The sequence below is a fragment of the Ursus arctos genome, unplaced genomic scaffold, assembly GCF_023065955.2.
Source record: "Ursus arctos isolate Adak ecotype North America unplaced genomic scaffold, UrsArc2.0 scaffold_29, whole genome shotgun sequence".
In the NCBI taxonomy this organism is placed as follows: Eukaryota; Metazoa; Chordata; class Mammalia; order Carnivora; family Ursidae; genus Ursus; species Ursus arctos.
Window position 1 is genome coordinate 4,348,895 of NW_026622974.1, and position 23,078 is coordinate 4,371,972.

At 52.0% G+C, this 23,078-nt stretch overlaps 2 protein-coding genes across 2 annotated transcripts; both read left to right on the forward strand.

Moving 5' to 3' along the window:
- The first annotated feature begins 5,877 nt into the window (after positions 1-5,877).
- PTCRA (pre T cell antigen receptor alpha) lies at positions 5,878-12,044 on the forward strand. Its single transcript, XM_044387079.3, has 5 exons — positions 5,878-5,935; positions 8,301-8,360; positions 8,716-9,036; positions 9,876-9,920; positions 10,576-12,044. The coding sequence occupies exons 1-5, from the start codon at positions 5,878-5,880 to the stop codon at positions 10,959-10,961; spliced, it is 870 nt and encodes a 289-aa protein (XP_044243014.2). The 3' UTR covers positions 10,962-12,044.
- Positions 12,045-14,054: 2,010 nt separating this feature from the next.
- CNPY3 (canopy FGF signaling regulator 3) lies at positions 14,055-23,035 on the forward strand. The gene is made up of 6 exons (XM_026507427.4): positions 14,055-14,301; positions 18,596-18,719; positions 19,393-19,489; positions 21,584-21,706; positions 21,965-22,082; positions 22,393-23,035. The coding sequence occupies exons 1-6, from the start codon at positions 14,145-14,147 to the stop codon at positions 22,605-22,607; spliced, it is 834 nt and encodes a 277-aa protein (XP_026363212.1). The 5' UTR covers positions 14,055-14,144; the 3' UTR covers positions 22,608-23,035.
- Positions 23,036-23,078: the final 43 nt, after the last annotated feature.

Here is a 23,078-nt window from a genome sequence, read left to right on the forward strand (position 1 = left end):
CAAGGGTGCGCATGGGCCAGGGGAGGAGCAGAGGGAGAGGGAGGACCAGGCTCCCAGCTGAGCAGGGAGCCCCACTCAGGGCTTGATCCCAGGACCTTGAGATCATGACCTGAGCCAAAGGCAGCCTCGCCTAACCGACTGAGCCACCCAGGCGCCCCCTTAGCTACTCTCCTGTTACTGAACATTCAGGTGATTTTTATTTTGTATTATAACTATCCTGCTAGGATTTTTATCTGATCGGTGAAATAGATGCCCCTGTCAGTAGTAACTGGAGGAGACTTTTCCTTGCTGCTGCTTGCGCGTGCACGCACACACACACACACACACACACACGGATCTGCCCCTCTGGTTGCAGTCTTCTAATTGGATGGGTCAGATTCACAATCAGTAATCGCTTGGTCATAACGGTGGTCTTTTTCCAATAAACACTACTACTTTTCCTTAATTTTCTTTTTCACGTCCTATGCAGCTTATTTCAATTTAGAAGGGCCCTTGGTTTTCTCTGTGCATTTGACAAAAAAGGGGGAGACAAGGATAATCTGCTGTGTGCCAGGCACTCAGATGGGTACTCCGATTGGACAAGCTCCTAAAAAGAATCCAGGGGAGAGACCTGTAAGCATGCTGGTCCCTGTAGTGAGCTCCCAGCTCCAGTGCTTGCTGCGAAGGAATCTTCAGCTATATCACTGCCTTTTCCTGAGTCTGTTTCCCCAACTGGAAACAGGGATGCAGACACCTGATAGGTGATGGTGGGGATCAAATGAGCCGTCTGTGAACAGGACCTGGCTCTTAGCAGCGGGTCAGCAAATGGCAGCTTTAATCCCAAGTGAGGAGCTCAGAGAAAGATTTCAGCTCTGAGATTCAAGGCCGGCGTGTCGGGGCGACCTCTCCGCCCTGGGCAAGGCATCTTTAGGGTCAGCAAGACTGTGGCCTCAGGGGGAGATTCTTGGGGTTCCTGGAAGGAGGGTACCTATGAGAGAGCGGGCAAGGAAAGCTTGCAAGCCGACCTGCGGCCGGGAGCGGGGAGGGGGCCAGTGGAAGCGTAGCTGAGCCGGCAGGGCCCCCCCACAATCCTGCCTCCCCATCCCGGGGAAGGTCTTCAAACCCTAAAGAGGCCAGAGGGCTCCTTCCCCATCTGTAATGTGGTAACGGAGCCCGAGCCAGCACCTCCCCAGGCTGGAGGGCGGGAGAGTCGTTAGGGACACCTGCCTGCCCAGCCCCCTCCCGGCGGGAGCCCGCGCGGATCGAGCGCACCTGGGCGCCGGCTGCGCCTGGGAACACGTGGCTCCCCAGGCCTCCAAGCCGCCCGAAGCGAAAGGGGGGTGGGGAGCCCGGCCCGCGCCGGGGCTCCCACCCCACGTCAGAGGGTGCAATCCACACACTATTAAAGCAACCGTCCCGACGGAAATGGGGTGACGCTGGCACCAGAATAAAGAAGTCGGGGAGCCAGGAAGAAATAAACCCGCCAGCATAAAAGATATTAACGTAGAGAATGTTTCACAAATAATAGGGACAGGAAGGATTATTCAATTAGTAATCCTGGGGTCATCGATTAGATCTTTAGGGGGGAAACGAAATTTAGATGCATATCTTCTATCCTACACCAAAATTAATCCCTGATAGTGTTAAACGGTGGTAGCGTCGTGGGGATTAAAGGTCACAGGCACAGAAAGACAGTAGAATGTATGGGTTCTCTAGCAGGGGAAGGACTTTTCTAGACTTGACAGGGATGAGGCAATTCCCATTAGGAAAGATGGATGCGTTGGTTTATACAAAACAAAAAATCGTCAGTTAAGAGAAAAAGTGAAATATTTTTTAAAGATTTTTTAAAAAATTATTTGAGAGAGAGAGCCCAGAGATAGAGTGGGAGGGAGAAGCAGACTCCCCACTGAGCAGAGAGCCCCCATGTAGAGCTGGATCCCAGGACCCCAAGATCATGACCTGAGCCGAGGCCAGATGCTTAACTTTGAGCCACCCAGGGCCCCTGGGGAAAAAAGTGAAATTAAAAGTAGCCAATGAACTAGGAATGGCTTCAGCAAGTGCAATATACCAGGACTGGTATGGTTGCTATGTGAAAGCTCTTACAAAATTAGTAAAACACTAGGACGGCAAGAGGGCAATAAACAATACAATGAAGGAAACGAGGAAATGAGCAAAGAATGTTGTGGTCGGAGAAACGAGATACCATTTTTTAACTGATTAGATTAGGATTTTTTGTTTTTTTAGGGAATGCCAAATGCTGGGGGGACAACGTGGCCTTTCATACATGGTGGTGGAATATAAATTAGTATAAAAGATGTTTATCAGGGAGACTTGGATGCTCTGCATTTAGGGAAATGCAGATTGAGGTCAGAGTGAGATAACACTTCACCTTCCCTGGGATGGCCACTATTAAAAAAAAAAATCACAAACGTTGGCAAGGATGTAGAGAAACTGGAACCCTTGTACACTGTTGTAGGAATATGAAATGGTCCAGCTGCTCTGGAAAACAGTATGACAGTTCCTCAAAAAATTAAAAACAAAGTTATCATGTGATCTGGCAATTCCACTTCTGGGTACATATACAAAAAGGATTGAAAGCAGGGTCTTGAAGAGATATCTGTACACCCACGTTCACAACAGCATCATTGACAATAGCTAAAACATGGAAGCAACCATTGAGAAATGACCATTGAGAGATAATGGATAAGAAGCCAAATGTGGCATAGGATGTGGGAAACCAAGGCAGAAGAGAAATTATTACATTTCCTCACTGCCTACAGCCCATTGCCAAGTCCTTGAAACAGGCAGAGTGACATTCCTCTAGGGACTACACTGCCTCTGATGTTGACACTTTGCTAAGAGCAAAAGGCAATCCTAGCCCTACCACCCACCCCCAGGATCCTATAAGCCTACTTTAATGTGTACAAGTTCCTTTAGAAATTTCCTTTATCTCTACACCCCCAAGATACATGTTGGCGATCATCCCCCAAGCGTATGCCCCACCGATACACATCTGAAGGGTCTCATGACTAAGGTTTTATTAGACGGTGATAAATGACCTTTTCCCAACAATAGCTAGCCCTCTCCAGGTTCTGGAAACCTTGCTTCCAAAATTCCTTAGAGACTTACGCTATCCCTAACCGCTTCCAACTTGAAAGTATAGAATGGGCCACTCCTCATGACCCCATTGCAGCTCTTTCTGCCCACGAGTCCTGTCCCTGTGCTTTAATAAAATCACCTTTCCGTACCATAGACGTCTCAAGAATTCTTTCTTGGTGGTCGGCTTCAAACCCAAACATCTTTTCTACATCAGTATATACGTACAATGGAATATTATTCGGCCCTACTAAAAAGAAGGAAATTCTGACACTTGCCACACATGGTTGATGACATTATGCTATGCGAAATAAGTGAGGCACAAAATGACAAATTCTGCATGATTCCACTTTACCGAGGTAGTCAAATTCATAGAGACAGAAAACAGAATGGTGGTTGCCATGGGCCTGGAGGGAGACAGAATGGTGAGTTAGTGTCTAATGAGGACAGAGTTTCAGTTTTACGAGATGAAAATAATTCTAGAGATGGGTGGTGGTGACGTTCTAACAACAATGTGAATGTACTTACTACCGCTAAACTGTACACTTAAACATGGTTACGTTGGTAAATTTCATGTTGCGTGTACTTTACCACAACTGAAAAAAAAGGTTTTTCGTTTTGTTTTTTTAAAGATTTTATTTATTTATTCGACAGAGAGAGACAGCCAGCGAGAGAGGGAACACAAGCAGGGGGAGTGGGAGAGGAAGAAGCAGGCTCATAGTGGAGGAGCCTGATGTGGGGCTCGATCCCGTAACGCCGGGATCACGCCCTGAGCCGAAGGCAGACGCTCAACCGCTGTGCCACCCAGGCGCCCCCGAAAAGAAAAAGTTTTAAGTTAAGTGAAAAACAAACAAAAATCACAGAGGACTTCAAGGTGATATTTTTTTTAAGGAAATAAGGAAGAATTTGGAAAATACTTTATGAAAAAGATATTCATTGCTCCAAACTGGAAAACCCAAATGTCTAACAATAAGGAAATTGCCAAGTAAACTATAGTACGTCTGAAGTTTTTAAAAATAATATTTATTTTCCCAGTTTTTAAAATAGTACAAGTTCATGGTAGAAAATTTGAAAGATAAACAATTATAAAGAAGAAAATTAGAACTGTCCACAATTCTAACATGCAGAGATAATTCTTGTTAATATTTGGTTTGCTTTCAGGGCTCCTGGGTGGCTCAGTCCGTTAAGTGTCTGCCTTTGGCTCAGGTCATGATCTCATTGTCCTGGGATTGAGCCTGGAGTGGGGCTCCCTGCCCTAGAGAGAGCCTGCTTCTCCCTCCGCCCCTCCCCCCTCCTCGTGTGTGCTCGCTCTCTCTCACTCTCGCTCTATCTCAAATAAATAAATAAAATCTTTTAAAAAACAATGTTTAAAAGCTGCTCTATTATATCCATTAATACAGATAAACCAAACATTAATTCATTTAGCCCTTCCCCTATCATTGAGCAATTACATTGTTTCTCTTGTTTGTTGAATATAATACTTCGAAGAATATTTTTGGGCATAAATCTTTGTCTTATCATTTCATTAGGATATACACCTAGATGTGAAGTTGCAGAGTCAAAATGACAGCTGTAGCTAAAATTTAGTTTTAGAGTCACTGAAAACAGCATTTAGAAAGAGGTTTTTTTTTTTAAGATTTCATTTTAAGTAATCTTTACACCCAATGTGGGGCTCAAACTTACAACCCCAAGATCAAGCTCTACCGACTGAGCCAGCCAGGCATCCCTGAAAGAGTTTATTTTTATTTTTTTAAAGATTTTATTTATTTGTCAGAAAGAGAGAAAGAGAGAGAGCACTAGCAAGGGGAGGGCCGGAAGGAGAAACAGGCTCCCCACTGAGTAGAGAACCTTATGCGGCTCGATCCAGGGTCCTGGGATCATGACCTGAGCCAAAAGCAGATGTTTAACCCATTGAGCCACCCAGGAGTCCCAAGAGTTTATTTTATTTTTTAAAGATTTTTTTTTTTTTTTTTTTGACAGAGAGGTAGAGAGAGCCAGAGAGCACAAGTGGGGGGAATGGCAGAGGAAGAGGGAGAAACAGGCTCCCCACCCTGAGCAGGGAGCCCGATGTGGGGCTCAATCCCAGGGCCCTGGGATCATGACCCGAGCCGAAGGCAGATGCCCAGCCAACTGAGCCACCCAGGCGCCCCATCCCAAAAGTTTATTTTTAAAAGGGGTGCAAGGAAAGAGGCAGGGAATATATGGGAAATCTCCAAAACTTCCCCTAAATTTCAAGGTAAACCTGAAACTGCTCTAAGAAATAAACTGTATTTTTAGATGTGTGGGTGTGGGGTGTTGTAACCACAGGGAAATAAGCGCGTGGGGCTTTTTGGCTATAGGAAGGCCAGCCATCAGGAGACGGTTCAAGCCCCGACTCTGCCACCTGCCAGCTGTGAGGCCTTGAGCAGGTCACTCAATCTCTCTGAGCCTCCCCGGCCTCACCTGTGATGTGAGCTCACAGCAGTTGCAAGGACGGGCTGAACGTGAGGCCTTACATACTGCCTGGTGCCCTGTGTCCTGTAGATGGCAGAGCCAGTGACTGGGGAAAGGCTCTACAGGAGGGAGTGGGGTGTGGGAGTGGCACCTTGCGATCCCGGCCCCTGAGAGAGGACTGGGTTTGAGGGCCAGGGTGGAGGTGGGGGGGGGGGGGGCTCCTCCCTGGGGGAAACGGCTCGGGCTCGGCGGTGGAGCAGCCGAGGAGCAGCTGGGCCTGTGGCCTGGGAGGCAGTCTTGCGGGCGCCTCCAGCCACAGCCCACACCCCGGCTCTGCAGCTGGGTCCTGCCTCCCCTCTCAGGAGGGCCATGGCCGGGACTTGGCTGCTGCTTCTCCTGGCCCTCGGGTGTCCGGCCCTGCCCACAGGTAAGCCCCCTCTCTGCAGCCCTCTCTGTGCCCCATTAGTTTGCCCAAGCCCATTCTCCAGGTCTGGTCCTCCCGGGTAGAGGTGGGATGCGGGAGGGCAGGAGAGAGCTCTTTGGGTCCCTGGGGAGGGTCTCACCATAAGCCCACCATTTCCTTCCCCATCGTATTCTGCCTTGCAGCCGGAAAGACATCTAGGGAGGGTGGGGATGGGGTAGCCAGGGCTAGGACACGGGCAACATTGTGAGGTCCTCTCCTGTCCTTCCTGTTCCCCCCTCCTGCCCTCAGCTTGCCCTATTCCGATGTCTCATGTTCACTCCCTGCTCCCCCTTCTCAGTGGGCTCTCAGGGGAGGTCGCAAGGGCCCAGTGACTTCCCAAGGGTATTACCCTCAGTTCTTCAAAGATCAAGGATGGAGTCAAAGGACTTATGTTTAGAGGAGAGAATTCCAGCTTTATCTAGAAGCACGTGCATGTTTGCATGTATGTGGTGGGGGAAGGTCATCTTCTTGATCTGAAGCTGGCCCCCAGTATTTTCACAAGCTCTCCTTTGCTAGGAAGATAAACCCCATCCACGTGGAGCAAGGAGAGCCCATGGCAAGAGGTCCGAGCTCTGAGAAGGAAGCAGGCAGGGTGAGGAGAAGCAATCCTGGGCAGCTTCACGGAGGAGGCACGTGCTAAACTCAGCCTGGGGAGTGTCTCTATCCGTACAACTGAAGAGGCTCAGGAGGCCGAGGGTCCTTTCTCTATTCCCTTTGTTTGCCATGTCTTATTAATATTAGCGTAGATAATAATAATACTTATCTGCCGAGGTGTTTGTCTTTCATGATCTTTATTCTTCACAACAATTTTACTGGGCTGGTGCTATTAACCTCGTTATATTGATGCAGCAATTAAGACTCAGTAAATTAAGCAGACAAGTCAGGAGTCCAACCAGCTCTGCCTGAGGCCATGTCCCAGGCTTGAATCACTGTGTCATGTAGCAAAATCTTAGTCATCCTTCCAAGTGCAGTCGTCTATGGGAGCAGGAGTCAGAGACCTGAGTTCGAATCCTGCGTAGGCTACTTACCGGCCACATGCTTCTAGATCTGTTCTTTGACGTTCAAGAAGCCTTTCCTGAGCACGCCCCTCCCAAAGTCCCCACAGGATTCTCTGGCGTCCTTTCCTGCACTTTGGGGTGTTTCTTTAGCCTGGCTGCATTTAACTCAAGGTGTGAATTTGTGAGGTTTTTTTTTTTTTTTTTTAAGATTTTATTTATTGGGGCGCCTGGGTGGCACAGCGGTTAAGCGTCTGCCTTCGGCTCAGGGCGTGATCCCGGCATTATGGGATCGAGCCCCACATCAGGCTCTTCTGCTATGAGCCTGCTTCTTCCTCTCCCACTCCCCCTGCTTGTGTTCCCTCTCTAGCTGGCTGTCTCTATCTCTGTCGAATAAATAAATAAAATCTTTAAAAAAAAAAAAGATTTTATTTATTTATTTGAGGGGGGCAGAGGGAGAAGGAGAGAGTCTATCAAGCGGACTCCGAGCTATGTGCAGATCTGATGATCTCATGACCCTGAGATCATGACCTGAGCCGAAACCGAGTTGGACACTTAACCAACTGTGCCACCCGGGCACCCTTGTCTGTGGGTTTTAACCTCTGAGATTTTATTTATATGAAAAAATATCCAATATCCAAGAATAACATTTTGGTTATTATATATTTTGTCATCTTTACTGAAAAGAAAAAGATTGTGGAAAATCAGGACTATCCTCGAAAATACAGGGCGGATGTTTGCAGTACCCATGTGATTTATTTTTATTTTTTTAACTATGAAACAATACAAACATACACTTGAAATGGGTGAATTGTATAGTGTATAAATTATATCTGAATAAAGCTCTTTAATTTTTTAAAAAGATTTTATTTATGTGAGAGAAAGAGGGTAAGAGCGCGCACAAGAAGGGGGAGCAGCGGAGGCAGAGGGAGAAGCAGACTCCCCGCTGAGCAGGGAGCCCAACTGGAGGCTCGATCCCAGGACCCCGGGATCATGACCTGAGCGGAAGGCAGTTGCCTAACAACTGAGCCACCCAGGTGCCCCTGAATAAAGCTCTTTAAAAAATACTTGAGGGCCGCCTGGCTGGCTCAGTCAGAAGAGCATAGGATTCTTCGTCTCGGGGTTGTGAGTTGGAGCCCCATGTTGAGTGTAGAGATTACTTAAAAATAAAATCTTAAAAAATATGCTACAGAAAAGAACTGAGAATAATGCAATAAACATCTATGCATATTCCACTCAGATTAACCAATGGTTTAAATTTTGCCATATTTGAATCAGATAAAAGAAACAAAAAGTTACAGACACATTCAAAACCCTCTTTGATCTCATTGCAGATCTTATTTCCTTCCCCGCCCCCCCAGCGGTGACTACCCTCCCGAGGCCAGCACAACAAGGTACTGCGAGGATTCGTTTGTGCATCTGCTGTCTTCCCCGTGGCACTGAGTTCCTTGAGGGCGGGGGCAATGTCTTCATCGGTGTTTTACCCCGAGCTCCGGGCACAGATAGGTTCAGATAGGATAGATGGTTGAGGGACGGATGGAGGCCTGGAAGCATGGACCGACGGACAGACGAAGGTAGAAAGAATAGATGTAGGAAAGATGGTTGCTGGGGAAAGGATGGATGACTAGTTGGGCAAATGCAAGGAGAGATGGATGGTGGAGCAAGCCCAGCTGGATGGATGGATGGAAGCCCGTTATGAGATGCTGGCACGGACAGACCAGCCCCCCACAGGTGCGTGCTCTCTTACAGGTGTGGGCGGCACACCCTTCCCCTCTCTGGCCCCACCAATCACGCTGCTGGTGGATGGGAAGCAGCAGACGCTGGTGGTCTGCCTGGTCCTCGATGTCGCACCCCCTGGCCTTGAGAGCCCCATCTGGTTCTCAGCCGACAATGGCAGCTCACTGGACGCCTTCACCTACGGCCCTTCCCCAGAGGCTGACGGCACCTGGACTAGCTTGGCTCAGCTCTCTCTTCCCTCTGAGGAGCTGGCAGCCTGGGAAAACTTGGTCTGCCACACCGGGCCTGAGGCTGGCGACCGCAGCCAGCGCACACGGCCCCTACAGCTGTCAGGTGGGGACGGAGCCTGGGCCCCTGTGGGTGCTTCCTGCCCCTCCCACACCTGCTGGAAACAGGACATGGTGGGAGACAGGGCAGGCTCCCGTGGGGGCATGGAGGGTGTCCCCATGCCCACCATCTGCATGAGGTGATGTGTGGGCTCAGAGCAGGGTGGCCTCAGGGCCCTCAAATACCCAGACCTCAAGTATCTCCTTCAAATCCAGGCTCTGATGCATGGCTTCCAAGAGGTAACACTACCGCCTCCCTCCTGTCTCCTGGGGTTGATATGTAGATTTAGGGACCTAAGGTTAGTATCTGCATCACCCTACCTACAAGAACCAAACGATAGCCGAATAATGAAAGGCTACCATCTGTCACTGCTTACTCCGTGCCAGGCACTGTCCAAAACCCCTTACATTCATGAAGTAGGTCACACTGTTTTCCCCATCTTAGAGGCACAGAGATGTTTAAGGGACACGTCCAACGCCAGCTATTATTATTACCAGATGACTTACTTCCTGTTTTTGGATTGTGGTAGTTTTGGCGTCTTCCAAATGGGAATGTTTGTTGAATAAATGCCCTGCCTTTCAAAGAAGGGTGGTAGGGAAATCCAAGTCCTTGTCTAAAAGCGCTGAGGGACCTCAGCCTCCCCAGCCCCTGCCCCGAGCACAGACTAGTGAACCGCGGGGACTGAGAAGGATCTGAGTCCCGGAGAGGGATTGTAGCGAATGGGCCCCGGGTTCCTGCCGCCAACTTGCCGCGCACAGCTGCTCTGTGCCAGGCCTGGGGCACAGAGCTTGGGTGGAGGGCAGAGCCCATCCCCAAACACTCATTCTCTTCTCCTTGGCTGCCAGGAGAGGCTTCCTCAGCCAGGACCTGCCTCTGGGAGCGTCTCAGGGGTGAGTACTGGGGACCAGGATCTTGAACCCTGTTTGGATCTGGCCTGACGGTCCCACTCGTGGGGGGCGAAAGGTGGGGGGGGGGGCTTGGTGGGTGCTCCCTGAAGAGGCTGCCTTGCTGGGTTGGGGCGCTGACAAACCTGGGCTTCGGCCTACCCGTGGGTAAATGGGAGTGGGTCCTCTGCCCCAGACTGATTCCTGGGCACCAGTTGAAAAGTGTGGGAGACAGCCAACAGAAGGTTCCGTGAAGCTCTCCTCGGGCAGCCCAGATGGACGGTGTCAGCATCAGAGCCTTGGGAGACTGGGTGGTAGACAGTCCCACCAGCCGCCAGACAGAGCCCCGAGTCGGGTTCCACTTCCTCACCGCACAGAGAATATGGGGCTGGTTACTCTCCTCTGCGTCAGACGCTAATTCCTGCTTGGCCTGCTTCCCCACCCCCCCTCCCGGTTTGGGGGGGAATAAAATAAAACGAAGGCCAGGAAGGCATGTGTTATTATTACCAGGCAGAGCTGAGGTTAGACACGGGGAGGACTTCCCCCGGCTTTGGGGAACGGCACCGGCAGAGGACGAGGCCCCTCCTCCCCGGCGAACCTTCTCGGGCGGGAGGGGCCGAAGCCGGCGTCCGGACCCTAAGCGCCCGTCTCGCTCCCGCAGGGCTGCGGGGCCAGGCCGTGCGGCTGGGGGCGCTGCGGCTGCTGCTGTTCAAGCTGCTGCTGTCGGACGTGCTCCTGACCTGCGGCCGCCTCCGTGCGCCGCCGTCCGCGCGGGGGGACCCCGGCTCCGCACGCGCCCCACGCGCCCGCGGGCGCACCGCAGTCTCCCGCAGCCTCCGCCCGACGCCTGGATTGGCCGCAGTGCCGGGGGGACCGCGGGCCCAGGGCTCACCGCGTCCGCCCGCCTGGCGCCGCAGCCCCGCCGTCCGGGCCAGGAGCCCCGGGGCCCAGTCCGCGAGGAGGGGACGCTTTCAACCCACCGACTTGGGCCTGGTGCTCCTGAGCCGCCCGTATTCCCTCCGCAAGCCTCGCAGTAGTTGTGTGTGACCGGCCTCCTCCTGCGGAAGAAGTTTCCAGTGCTGGGCCCCGTCTCCCGCCTCGGACTGAGGCCTTCTGAGGGAGGAGGGTGGTGTGCTGAAGGTACTGGGACGTTTGAGGGGCAGAGAGCTCAGAACAATTAAAGGAGAACCGAAATGACCCAAACAAATGAAACGTTTGAATTCGTGTCTGCCCGGGGAGGTGGGAATTCGGCAGATTTTGAAAAGGCAGAAATCTGGGAGGGCTCCCTTGAGGAAGAGGGCGTCTTGAGGGTGAGACTCTGGGAACTGCAGAGTGATGCCGGGGTTTGGGGAGGACGCTGTCCTACCTCTGTCTCCTTCTCCCACAGCCAGGCATGGGAAGAGGTCCCCCCCTCTGTCTCCTCACCCTGGCCCAGCCTCTGCGAAAGGTCAGGGCAAGGAGCCCAGGAAGCCAGGAAGGTGGGGTGCTGGGCCCGATGTGAAGCTTTGTACAGACTTGACAGAAACGACCGGGGCCAGGAACCCAGGGTAACAGGATCGTGTACAATGCCAAGAGCATGGTTGTTAATTCCAAACTTACACCTTATTAATCAATTAAGGGTCATTATTCATTTAACAAATATTTATTGAGCATCAGCCTTGAGCCAGGCACTAAAGAGATTTTTTGTTTTTTTTAAGATTTTATTTATTTACTTGTCAGAGAGAGAGCGTGCACAAGCAGGGGCAGCAGCAGGCAGTGGGAGAAGCCAGCTCCCCACTGAGCTGGGAGCCAATGTGGGGCTTGATCCCAGGACCCTGAGATCATGACCTGAGCCAAAGGCAGACGCTTAACTGACTGAGCCAGCCAGGCGCCCCTGTTTTGTTGCCTAAAGAGAGCTATTGCGCTGACAGCATACAGAGTCCCCACAGTAGAGTGTGCGGCACGTTTCTCCAGCACTGGCAGGAGGTCCAGGCTTTCCAGGGGTTCCTCTCTCCAGTAATCACCCCCAGGAATCTCGGGTGCTATCGTGTGAACCCAGGTGTCCCCTGGGCAGCACAGGACAGTCTGCCGGACCAGTGGTTCTACCTTAGTCTCCCTCCCCCAAGGTGGCGGTAGCGAACTATGCTCTAACATCCCACCCGCTCATGGTGGCAGTGCCATCTCCAGCTGCCCGGAGCCTCTATGTCCTCTCAGCTGCTGTTCCATGAAAACCCTCCCCGTCTTCTGCACGGCCCAGCTCTCACCAGCCTGTCAGGAGATGCTCCTGCCTCTTTCTAGATTCTTCAAGGAGAGGCATCCCACAACTCCTCGGGGTGACTCTGACCACCACCCCCACATGGCCTGCTCCTTCCCCGTCACACAGACTGAGGCAAGAATAGGCTGGGTTGGGGTGCGGGCATGTCCAGCTATAACCTCAGATTTTCTCTGGCCACTGTCCCTTCCCAGCCCTCAGCTCAGATGCTGAGTCCAGAGCTCCTGCCAAAGTAATTAGTGCCTTAGTAAATGTCCCCTCAGAGGTCCTTTTGTTCATTCTGGAAGCAGAGCCTCCTTTAGCTTCAACATCCCTGCTCCTCATGCTCCAGTTCCCCAATCCTGCCCTGCTCCAGGCTCAGTCCCTACTGGGGCTGGCTTAAAGTTATTTCCCAGGAGGGTTCCTGGGCCTAGGTAAATCAAGGGCTTTGGCCAGGCTCTGAGTCTCCCCAAGTCTTACGAAGCCTAGAGAAGATGGAGGCCCTCAGGAGGGTGTCCTGAACCTGTGCGCTATAGAATTCTACATGCCACAGCCCCTGCATATCCAAAGTGCCTTGTCACTGGCACAATTGTTTTGAGCAAGAAGCTAAGATCAGGAAATAAAAAGTTGAAAGGCTGAGCATCAGTCCTTTGAAGTCTTCGTAAGATAGCATTAATATCCAACCTCCAGGAAGGAAACATAAGGCACTGGGGAGCAGGGTCTTGTGGACAAAAGTGTAATTTGCAGACAACTTCTCAGAATGTGTGTGTCCATAGGACACTGAGCTCAGGGGCAGTCTGATGCAGCCCCAAAGACCCAGAAAGTCCTCCTCTTGATGACAGAAGATGGGGCCCCATTGAGCATCTCCTTGTGCCAGGGACCCTGTTATTCCTGGGAAGGTGGAAAGGAAATACAATTGTTCATTAGCCAAATTCCTGCTTTGTGAGAGCTCAGAATCCAAAGAAATCAATAATAGGGCAGAAAAGAGAACTGAGGTTACATACTAAAAAGAAAATGTGTGAATTTTTTACAATCTGCTAATAAGCTTTAATTCCACAAACCCATTCAAGCTTTCCAGCAACAGGCAAGTCTTGAACAGCAGCTAGGAGCATCCTTTGTCATCATACATTTAGAAACTGAGCCTCAGGGCTCCTGGCTGGCTCGGTTGGTGGAGCATGCAACTCTTGATCTTGGGGTTGTGAGTTCAAGTTCCACATTGGGTGTAGGGATTACTTTAAAAATTAAAAGCAAGGAAGGAAGGAAGTGAGGGAGGGAGGAAGGAAGGAGAAAAGAAAAGAAACCGAGTCAGAGAGAGGAGGTGATTTGTTCTAGTTCTTAGGGGACCAATCTAGGATTACTTGGCATTATGAAAACAGTTTGAAGGCCGGGGACTGTTTGAGTCGCCAAGGTCTCGCCCACAGCGCCTACTAGTGATTAGCAATTACAACAATAACAACAATGATAATAGTAACAAAATTTAAAAACAGGTGCTCACTAACGGTTTGCGGCGTTACGACCCCAGGAGGGAAGTGACGTGCAAGGAGGCGGAGAGGGACGGAGACGGCCTTCCGCACCTGCACCGGGACCCACAAGCCCCACCTCCTCCCATTCAAGCCCAGCCCGCTGCTTCCCCCCCACCCGTTCTGGTCCTCCAGGCCCTCCCAGAGCCTCCGTTAGTGGGTGGGGAAAGATGCTGCCATAGGTCACTGAGGACACCATCCGTTCTCTCATTGGTCGAGACTGAAAAAAGATCGCTCTCCCATTCGCTAGAGGGCAAGCCCCGGAAAGCCCATTGGCTGCGTAGTCCGCGGGCCTTCGTGGGCTCTGGGGGCGGGCCGAGGTGACCAGAGGAGGGAGCGGGCGGGGGGGGGGGGTGCTCCCTGTTGCCCTGGTTACACCGAGGCACGTGTGCAGTCCCGGAAGCGGCTCCGGGAAGCTTCCCAGAGCGCGCAGCCGGAGGAAGCGCAGCAGGGTCCGCTGGGGTCGGGTCCGGCTGGGCCATGGAGCCGTTGCCTGAGCCCGCGCCCCGGCCCGGGCCCCGCTGTCTTCTGCTTCTCTTCCTGCTACTGTTGCTGCTGCTGCAGGCCCCGGAGCTGGGCCCCAGCCAGGCGCACGCCGAGGAGACAGATTGGGTTCGACTCCCCAGCAAATGCGAAGGTGAGGGGGCGGGGCCCGCGGGGAGTATCCTGCCAGAGGGGCGGGGCGTGCGGAGTAGGGTCGGGGGGATGGAAGGTCCTTGGCTCCTGAACTGGAGCCTCTTCATTCATTGAAGCTACTGTGGCCTGGGACTGTGCTGCTCGCCGGGGACACGGGGGCGGGCAAGAGATCAGGTCTCGGTGCACCTGGAGCTCTCAAATCGGTACAAAAGAAGCAGTTACAATCCAGGGTGGTAGTACGGGCTTTGCGGGCCGGGAGAGGAGCATCTAATCTAGCCTAGAGATGGGGGGAAAGGCTGTGTGGAGAGGGAAGTCAGGAATTCGTATAGGAAGCCCAAACAGTAATTAGGAGTTAGCTGGGCGCAGAGACGTGAAAAGAGAGAGTCTCTCAGGAAACCACAGATGCAGAGGCCTACAGGCTGAGAAGACAAGGACAAGTTTGAGGAACTGAAAAGGTCCGTGTGACTGTCCTTAGGGGAGGAGGAGCCAGAGACCCTCCCCCTTGTGCCTTCACCACAAGCTGATCTGTGTAATTGGTAGACCCCCCCACTAGCTGTGAGCTCCTTGAGGGCAGGGACCTTGTCTCAGGCACTTATTCACACAGTGCCTGGTGGGCATCCGGTGAATATGTTTGGAATAAATACGAATAAATGGGGGCTCTGGATGTGTGTGGAGGACGGAGAAGGGTCTGAGGCCTAAGGGGAGAAGAAGAGAGGGCCACTCTGGTACAAGAGTAGATCTAGCCTGGGGGAATTTGGTGAGGGAGGAGGATTTTAGGAATAAGGAGAAAGTGAATCCCAAAGATATAGGGGTGGAGGCGGAGAACTTCAGAGAGAGAAAGAGTACCAGCGCCAAAGCCAGTGATGCGGGACTATGAAGGGCCTACCTTTTCTTCCCCCTTCCCCCATTTCTTTTTCTTCCCCAGACCTGTGCAGTCACTCCTTCCTTGCCATTTCCCTAACCCCAAACCCGTCCGAAAGTCGGCTATAAATCCAGTTCATCCCAATTCAAAGCGTACAACAGGCCAGATGTTCCCTAAGCACTGGGAAGTGGGGGTGGGGTGGATTGGGACACATAATCCTTTCATTTGAGAGATGAAAGATGAGATGCTTCAGAGATGAGCGACTTCACTGGGAGGGTTCCCAGTATGGGTTCTAGCCTGCACCTTGTCCCTCACTCCCATAAATAGTCAGGCAGAGAGTTGTGATGCTTTCCTTTCACCCTTGCTCTAGTCCTAACCTATATGGTATGGTTTGGGGATTTCACTTCCTCTCTTTGTTTTCTATCTTAGCCCCTAAGAAGAGGCTATTCTCATAGCCTGAGAATCTCACATTTCTTTCCCTTAGGAGGCATTCACAGACTCAGAAGCATAGAAATGGCAAAGATCTTAGAGATCATTCTAGTCCAGCCTCATTTTGTAGGTAATTGAGAAAGATTAATTTAAAAGGGATATTCATTTTATTTTATTTTATTTATTTGTCAGAAAGAGAGAGAGTGAGAGCGAGCCAGAGAGCACAAGCAGGGGAACAGCAGGCAGAGGGAGAAGCAGGCTCCCTGCTGAGCAAGGAGCCCGATGCGGGCCTCCATGCCAGGACCCCGGGGTCACGACCTGGGCCAAAGCAGACGCTTGACAGACTGATCCACCCAGGCGTCCCTAAAAGGAATATTCAGTTACAGGATGGCTTGGCAAACTCTTAGACTCTTCTTAATAGTGTATTTGCTTTTATTTATCGTTGTTGCACCTTTGTTATTAAATGCTGACTGTGTCTGGCCCACAAAGCCTGCCTCTTGGCTCCACAGCCTGAGTGGAATAGGCCTTGGCACAGAGGAAGGAGGACCTGGGCGGAAAAAGAGTAGGTGGGTGTCCATGAGAGTCTGGGGTCTGTGCCATGAGTCTTCTCCAAGTCTAGTTCTGGGTGGGATCCCCAGAGGGGGTCTTGAAGAGGTAAGATTTGGAAGAGTTGGGAAGCAGGGTTGTGGTTGACGGGCACGAGAGAGAAAGGCGGTTCCAGCTCCCCAGGGCCTGGAATCCTACACATTGAGGGCGTGGGAGAAGGGGGCAAAAGAGCCAGAAAACTGATGAGCTCACACGGAGTGCAGAACAGAGGGGGGAGGGGGACAGGTGGTCCTGGATAGAGAGCCAGGGAGGTGAGCTGCCTCAATTCATTGCAGACTCTGAGAACACTGCTTATATTTTGGAATTTTCATGTGTTCCAAGTTCTTGAAGCCGTCTATTAAATGTGTATGTTATAAAATTTTACCAAGCAAGCCTTCAGGGGATGTATTTTTGTGTGCGGTGAATTGGTCTTCTACCAAACTCTGCTGCCAGTGTTACAACAATACTAATGGCGTTGAGCCTACAGATCATATTCGTTCAGAGGCACCAGAGGCTGCTCCAGCACCAGCCCAGTCTCTCAGCAATATTTATTAAGTATGCAACACAGAGTGAGTCCCAGACTAGAGGAATACAGAAAAAATCCAACACATGATACTCACTTGGGGTACCCTTATAGTTATAGTTGGGGAGACATAGAGTAACCAAAGGCTCTTCGAACGTGGATCGATTAGAGACCCAGATGAAATCAGAGCAGGTGGGATGGGTCCAGAAGAGTTTTCCAGGAGGAGGAGGCTTTTCTTTTATTTCTTTTATTTTCTTTAAATATTTTATTTATTTATTTATTGCGGGAGAGAGGGATTGAGAGAATGAGTGGGGGGAGGGGCAGAGGGAGAAGCAGACTCCCTGCAGAGCAGGGAGCCGGAACTTGGGACTCAATCCCAGGACCCTGGGATCATGACCTGAGCCGAAGGCGGACACTTAACTGACTGAGACACCCAGGTGCCCCAGGAGGAGGCTTTTAAAGTGAGGCTGTGGGACGCCTGGGTGGCTCAGTCGGTTGAGCATCTGCCTTTGTGTTGGGTCATGACCTCAGGGTCCTGGGATCAGCCTGTGTCAGACTGCTCGTTCAGCGGGGAGTCTACTTGTCCCTCTCCCTCTATCCCCCCACAGCTGTTCATGCTGTTTCTCTCTCTCTCTAATAAATAAATAAAATCTTTTTTAAAATAAATTAGTAAAGTGAGGATGTAGGGCGCCTGGGTGGCTCGGTTGGTTAAGCAGCCGACTCTTAGTTTCAGCTCAGGTCCTAATCTCAGGGTCGTGAGATTGAGCCCCAAGCTCTGCATCGAGCCCTGCATCGGGCTCTGTGCTCAGCTGGGAGTCTGCTGGAGATTCTCTGCCTCTCCCTCTACCCCTGCCCCTGCTCATGCTCTGGCTCTCTGTCTCTTGCTCTCAAATAAATAAAATCTTAAAAAAAAAAAAAATAATAAGCGAGGCTGGGAGAATGGACAGAAAAGCCTACAGAAGGCATTAAGTGCTCTCCCAGGGCCTCGGACAAGTCACACTTTCAGTGGCAATACTCCCTACGCAGCGGCAATTACTCCATTGGACTGTACGTAGAATGGAGGAACCTGTGTTCAGCTGTGAATCCCCAGACAGTACCTGACACAGGAGTTGTTTAGTAACCGAGGAAGAGTAAGAGGAAACAAGAGGATGAATGTACAGAGCCAGTAGGAACAAGGCCTTGGGAGGGGATGGAGCAGATGACCTTGGTGGGAGCAGAGAGCTGGTGTTGAACAGCATACGCGATCAAGTCGTAAACCAGACAGACAAGACCTTTGGGGACAAGTGGGGAAATTTGAATATGGACTGAGTATTAGGTGATATTGGCATTATTGTTCATTTTCCGAGGATCAGTATGGTTTTATGGTTGGGTAGAAGAAAGTCCTTGTTCTCCAGAGATGCATGAGGACATTTTGGGGGTGAAAGATCATGATGTCTGCAGCTTAGTTTCAAAAAGGTTTAGCAGAAACAATGTATATATTGTTGAGATGTATTATCATACTATTTTACATTATTTACTGGAGAGAGATTGTGCCAGATCATTAACAAACTGTTGAAATGAGTGCAAGCTCTATAGTTACTCGTTGTACTCATTCCGCTTTTTTGTATGTTTGAAAATTTAAAATGATTACAGGGGGTGGTGGGTGGGGACAGGAAGAAGCTGGGAGAAGTGGAGTCAGTAGGATAAGGGCCAGGACTGGACAGGGGGGCAGCGACTCTTGGAGCCAAGTTTCACCCGGTGACCTCCATGTGGTGGTCTGGGGCTAACTCCTTCCCTGCCCCGAGTGTTGACCGTGTCCGGGAGAGGCATCTGCCTGGGTGTGTTTGGCTGGGAGCTGGCTCCTTCCTGTCAGACTCACACGCGCTCAGAAGGCTGTGCTGGGTCTCCCACCCCCAGTGTGTAAATACGTCGCCGTGGAGCTGAAGTCAGCTTTTGAGGAGACTGGCAAGACTAAGGAGGTGATTGACACAGGCTATGGCATCCTGGATCGGAAGGCTTCCGGAGTCAAATACACCAAGTCGTAAGTGAAGGGGCTACCCACTGGCCTGGCCTGCTTTGCTCCTGGAGGCTCGGGAGGCTTGGAGTTCCCTCTCCGATCCAGCTAGGCAAACCCACCAAAGGGAGGCAGCTCTCACCAACACCTGAGTTTGCCCGCTGGTTTTGCCCCAGCTAATTGTGTGGTCTTCATAAATCCCTTCATTCCACTGAGCCTCAGACTTATTTGTCACAGCAAGGTGGTTCGACCTTATCTCCTCCCAGGCTTTTGGATTTCATGGGCCAATGCAATTAAAAAAAAAAATTTGGTAACATAGGATTACCAGCTTTTAATTGTACCAGGAATAAATATTAAAAGCAAGCCAAAAAAACCCCCTTTCATCAGCCACGATCATCCTTTCAAAAATGAAATATTTTGACATCAAAATTTAATACTTTTTACTTTAGAGACACATCAAAATACTGAATCATTTAGCTTTATAAAAGATGCCTTCCCATAGAGCTGTTAAAATTTTGTCTCTCTGGTCTGTGTTCCAGCATTTCAGAGCCCCCAGACCAGATGACCTATCTTCCTTCCAGCTCTGACTTCCCTTTGGTGAGATGCGCAGGTGTTGGGGTCGCAGGGCTGGAGGTGCGGACCGCTAACCCGCTGGGGCTGGGAGAGGAGCTCAGTCGCTCTCGTGCTGCTATCTCTGCAGGGACCTACGGTTAATAGAAGTCACCGAGACCATCTGCAAGAGGCTCCTGGACTACAGCCTGCACAAGGAGAGGAGCGGCAGCAACCGGTTTGCCAAGGTTGGGTTTGTGCTTGTCCTTCATCCGCGCGGGGTCCCGGCCCGCATGTATCTCAGTGGTCTGCTGGTGTGGGTGTGACTTGAAGGTCCTGCCTGCGGAGCTTCCCTCATTGGCCTTTTCCCATTCTTCATCGATTACTGTTTGCATTTCTTGCCTCCAGAGTGCCCCGACTTTTCAGTGGCAGTGGGCACATTCTCAGTGACCTGGGCCATCAGGGCCCTGCCTCCGCCTCAGACCGAAATGCCCCCGTGGAGGCCCGAGCACTAGCTCGGGGAGAGCTCAGGAAGTACTGAGCTGTGGGGTGTAGAGGAGATGTCAGAAGACACAGCGGTGGGGGTGGGGATGATCTAGCCCCTCCGGGCCCACAGGGCGCTCACCTGGACCTCTGTCGGGTGACGCTTAATGCACTTACTGTGTGCACGAATGCCTCTGTCCCTGGCGAATGAGATTCTTACCGCAAGGCCCACAGTTCTTGGCCTCATCGTCTTCAGTGCCTGGCACCATATGATAAGGGACTTGCCTGCCGGATTTCTCCACCTAAGTGCCCTTCTAGTGGAGTTGATTAGTCAGAAACCCCTAGGGAGCCTGGAGGCTTCTTAAGCAGCAGAAGTCTTAGACTTTATCTTTAAAATTTAGGAGCGCCTGGGTGGCTCAGCTGGTTAAGCGGCTGACTTTTTTTTTAAAGGTTTGTTCATTTGAGAGAGAGTGAGGGAGCCCACGTGTGAGCGTGTGTGTGCGCAAGTGTGCACATGTGCTGGGGGGAGGGAGAGGGAGAGAGAGTCTCAAGCAGATTCTGTGCTGAGCACACAGCCTGATGAGGGGTTCCATGCAGAGCTCGACCTTACCAACCCCGAGATCACGCCCTCAGCCAAACCAAGACTTGGATATCCGGCTGACTGTGACACCCAGGTGCCCCAGGCATCTGACTTGATCTCAGCTTGGGTCTTGATCTCAGGGTCGTAAGCTCCAGCCCTGCATTGGGCTCCATGCTGGGTGTGGAGCCTTTTTAAAAAATAAAAAAATAAAGGGACGCCTGGGTGGCTCAGTCGGTTAAATGTCTGCCTTCGGCTCAGGTCGTGAACCCTGGGGTCCTGTAATGGAGCCCCACATCAGGCTCCCTGCTCAGTGGGGAGCCTGCTTCTCTCCCTCTCCTTCTGCCTCTTCCCCTGCTTGTGCTCTCTCTCTGTGTCAGATAAAATCTTTTAAAAAAATAAATAAAACTTCTATGAATTTTGTACTCAGTAATAAATCCATGTTTCACCCTAATATAAAAATGTTTAAAACTATTTTCCATAGCCATAAAATTAGAAACAACCTAACCGTTCACCAGTGGCTAAATAAATTGATATGGCCATTTAGTGGACAAAAAAGGATGAGGTAGCTCTTTAGGAATTGAATTAAAATTGTGTGCAGTCTGTTATTCAGTAAAAAAGGCGAGGGGTAGAATAGTGTGGCTGATACATACTACCGCTTATGCAAGAAGCGGGGGAGGAGAGGAGGATATATTGGTATGTATATCTGCGTGTAGTTTGCACACATCACCTCTGGAAGGAAAGAGGAAATAGTGTGTAGATGGAGTCTCTGGGGAGAAGACCTAGGTAGCTGGCAAAAATGTTTTCACAGAACCAAGAGCCCTCCCTGCCTCACCTGTGTCCTGTTCCAACCCAGGAAAGACACAAGCCCCAGGAAGAAGCGGAGTGGGGTTGGGTCTAGACGTGGGGGACTGAGTGTTCCCAGCCACAATGAGGGGAAAGAGCGAGGACACACTTAATTCCTGGAAAAGGAGTATCCTTTCAAAGGTCCTGAAGGCACACAGCAATCCTTTTTGAAAGGCTGAGGTGTGGGGAGGCATGGTAGGGTGTGTGTGTGTGTGTGTGTGTGTGTGTGTGTGTGTGTGTATCTCTGTGTGGGTAGGTGTGTAGGGGTTATGGGAGGAGGCCTGAAAGAAGGGAAAGGAAGGTGAGGTCAAGTATGAGAAGCCTGGGAGGGTCCTGACTTCTCAGAGCCAGGTCCTTGGGCCTCCAGCACCACCCGGAGAGGAGGGTAGGAGGTGGAGAACACGCTCAGCCTCTCACGCCCGGCTGCCTCTTCCAGGGCATGTCTGAGACCTTTGAGACACTGCACAACCTGGTCCACAAAGGGGTCAAGGTGGTGATGGATATCCCCTACGAGCTGTGGAACGAGACCTCTGCGGAGGTGGCTGACCTCAAGAAGCAGGTACGGGCCTCTCAGCCCTCAGGCTGCCCTGCCTCGTGGGGGGGCGGGGGGGGACCGGATCTGTGGCTGAGGCAGGCCACCAGGAGCTGGGTGGGGGTAGGGGGCTTTGGTCAGGTCGTCTCACCTCTCTGGCTTCAGTTTCCTCAGGGGAGTCACAGCCACCTGCCTGTCCTGCGGTGGGTTGTGAGACTCAGCCGAGCTCCCGCGGGAGCGAGTCGGTGCTGGGGCTTTGCCAATGCGCCGTGTTGTGGTTCGTAGTGCGACGTGCTGGTGGAAGAGTTCGAGGAGGTGATCGAGGACTGGTACAGGAACCACCAGGAGGAAGACCTGACTCAGTTCCTCTGCGCCAATCACGTGCTGAAGGGCAAGGACACCAGTGAGTGTGAGGGAGGGAGAGGGCAGGGCAGGTTCCCCTTGCTCCCCCTCAGGGGAGGTGGGTAGGGAGAGGACGGAAAAGAAAAAAGAAACAGAAGGCGTCCTAGCAGCCCTGCCCTTGGGGAGCTGGAGGGGACAGGGCGGAGTGAGAGGAACTGAAACCAGGTGCAGAAGCACAGGAAGGGAACTCAGATGGCCCTGGGGGACCGCAGTGAGGCAGGAGGCAGGGACTCGCGGGGGGCGGGGCGCCAGTTCCAGGTGCCCTCCGCCCCCAGCAAACCAGTCCGGGTGGGTGTCTCTCCTCACCCCAGGTTGCCTGGCGGAGCGGTGGTCCGGCAAGAAGGGGGACCCAGCCGCCCTGGGAGGGAAGAAGTCTAAAAAGAAGAGCAGCAGGGTCAAGGCGTCAGGCGGCGGCAGCAAACAGAGGAAGGAGCTGGGTGGCCTGGAGGAAGACCCCAGCCCCGAGGAGGATGAGGGCATCCAGAAGGCGTCTCCTCTCACACACAGTCCCCCGGATGAACTTTGAGCCTAACCCAGTGCCCCCCTGTACCGAGACCCCTGACCTGGGAGCTGAAGAATCTGGGACCCCGCTCCGGCAGGACGACAGCTGTCCTGCTCCAGGTCCTCCGTGCCGGGCGGCTTGCTGCCAGCAGAGACACGGGCCGGGGAAGAACTCGCCCCCTCCCTCCGCCCAGCGGCTCTCCTGACCCCGGCTTCCGGCGGGCCGTGCCATTTCCTGCCTGCCAAGGACTCCGGTGTGAGCTCAGGAGGGGCAGGTGTGGGGCCCGTGGGGAGGGCACCCCAGGCTTCACCTCCCCTTACTCCTCCCCAGCGGGGAAGCAAGACTACAGGCCACCCCACCCCTGCCGACCCCCTCCTGTGGACACCTGGCGCTCTGCCGGGCCCTCCCCAGGGCTCACAGAGTAAAAACCTTTTGGCCTTTTTTGTTTCAAATTTTGAGTCCCCTTCAGCTCCTCAGAGGGGCCTGGAGTCCCTG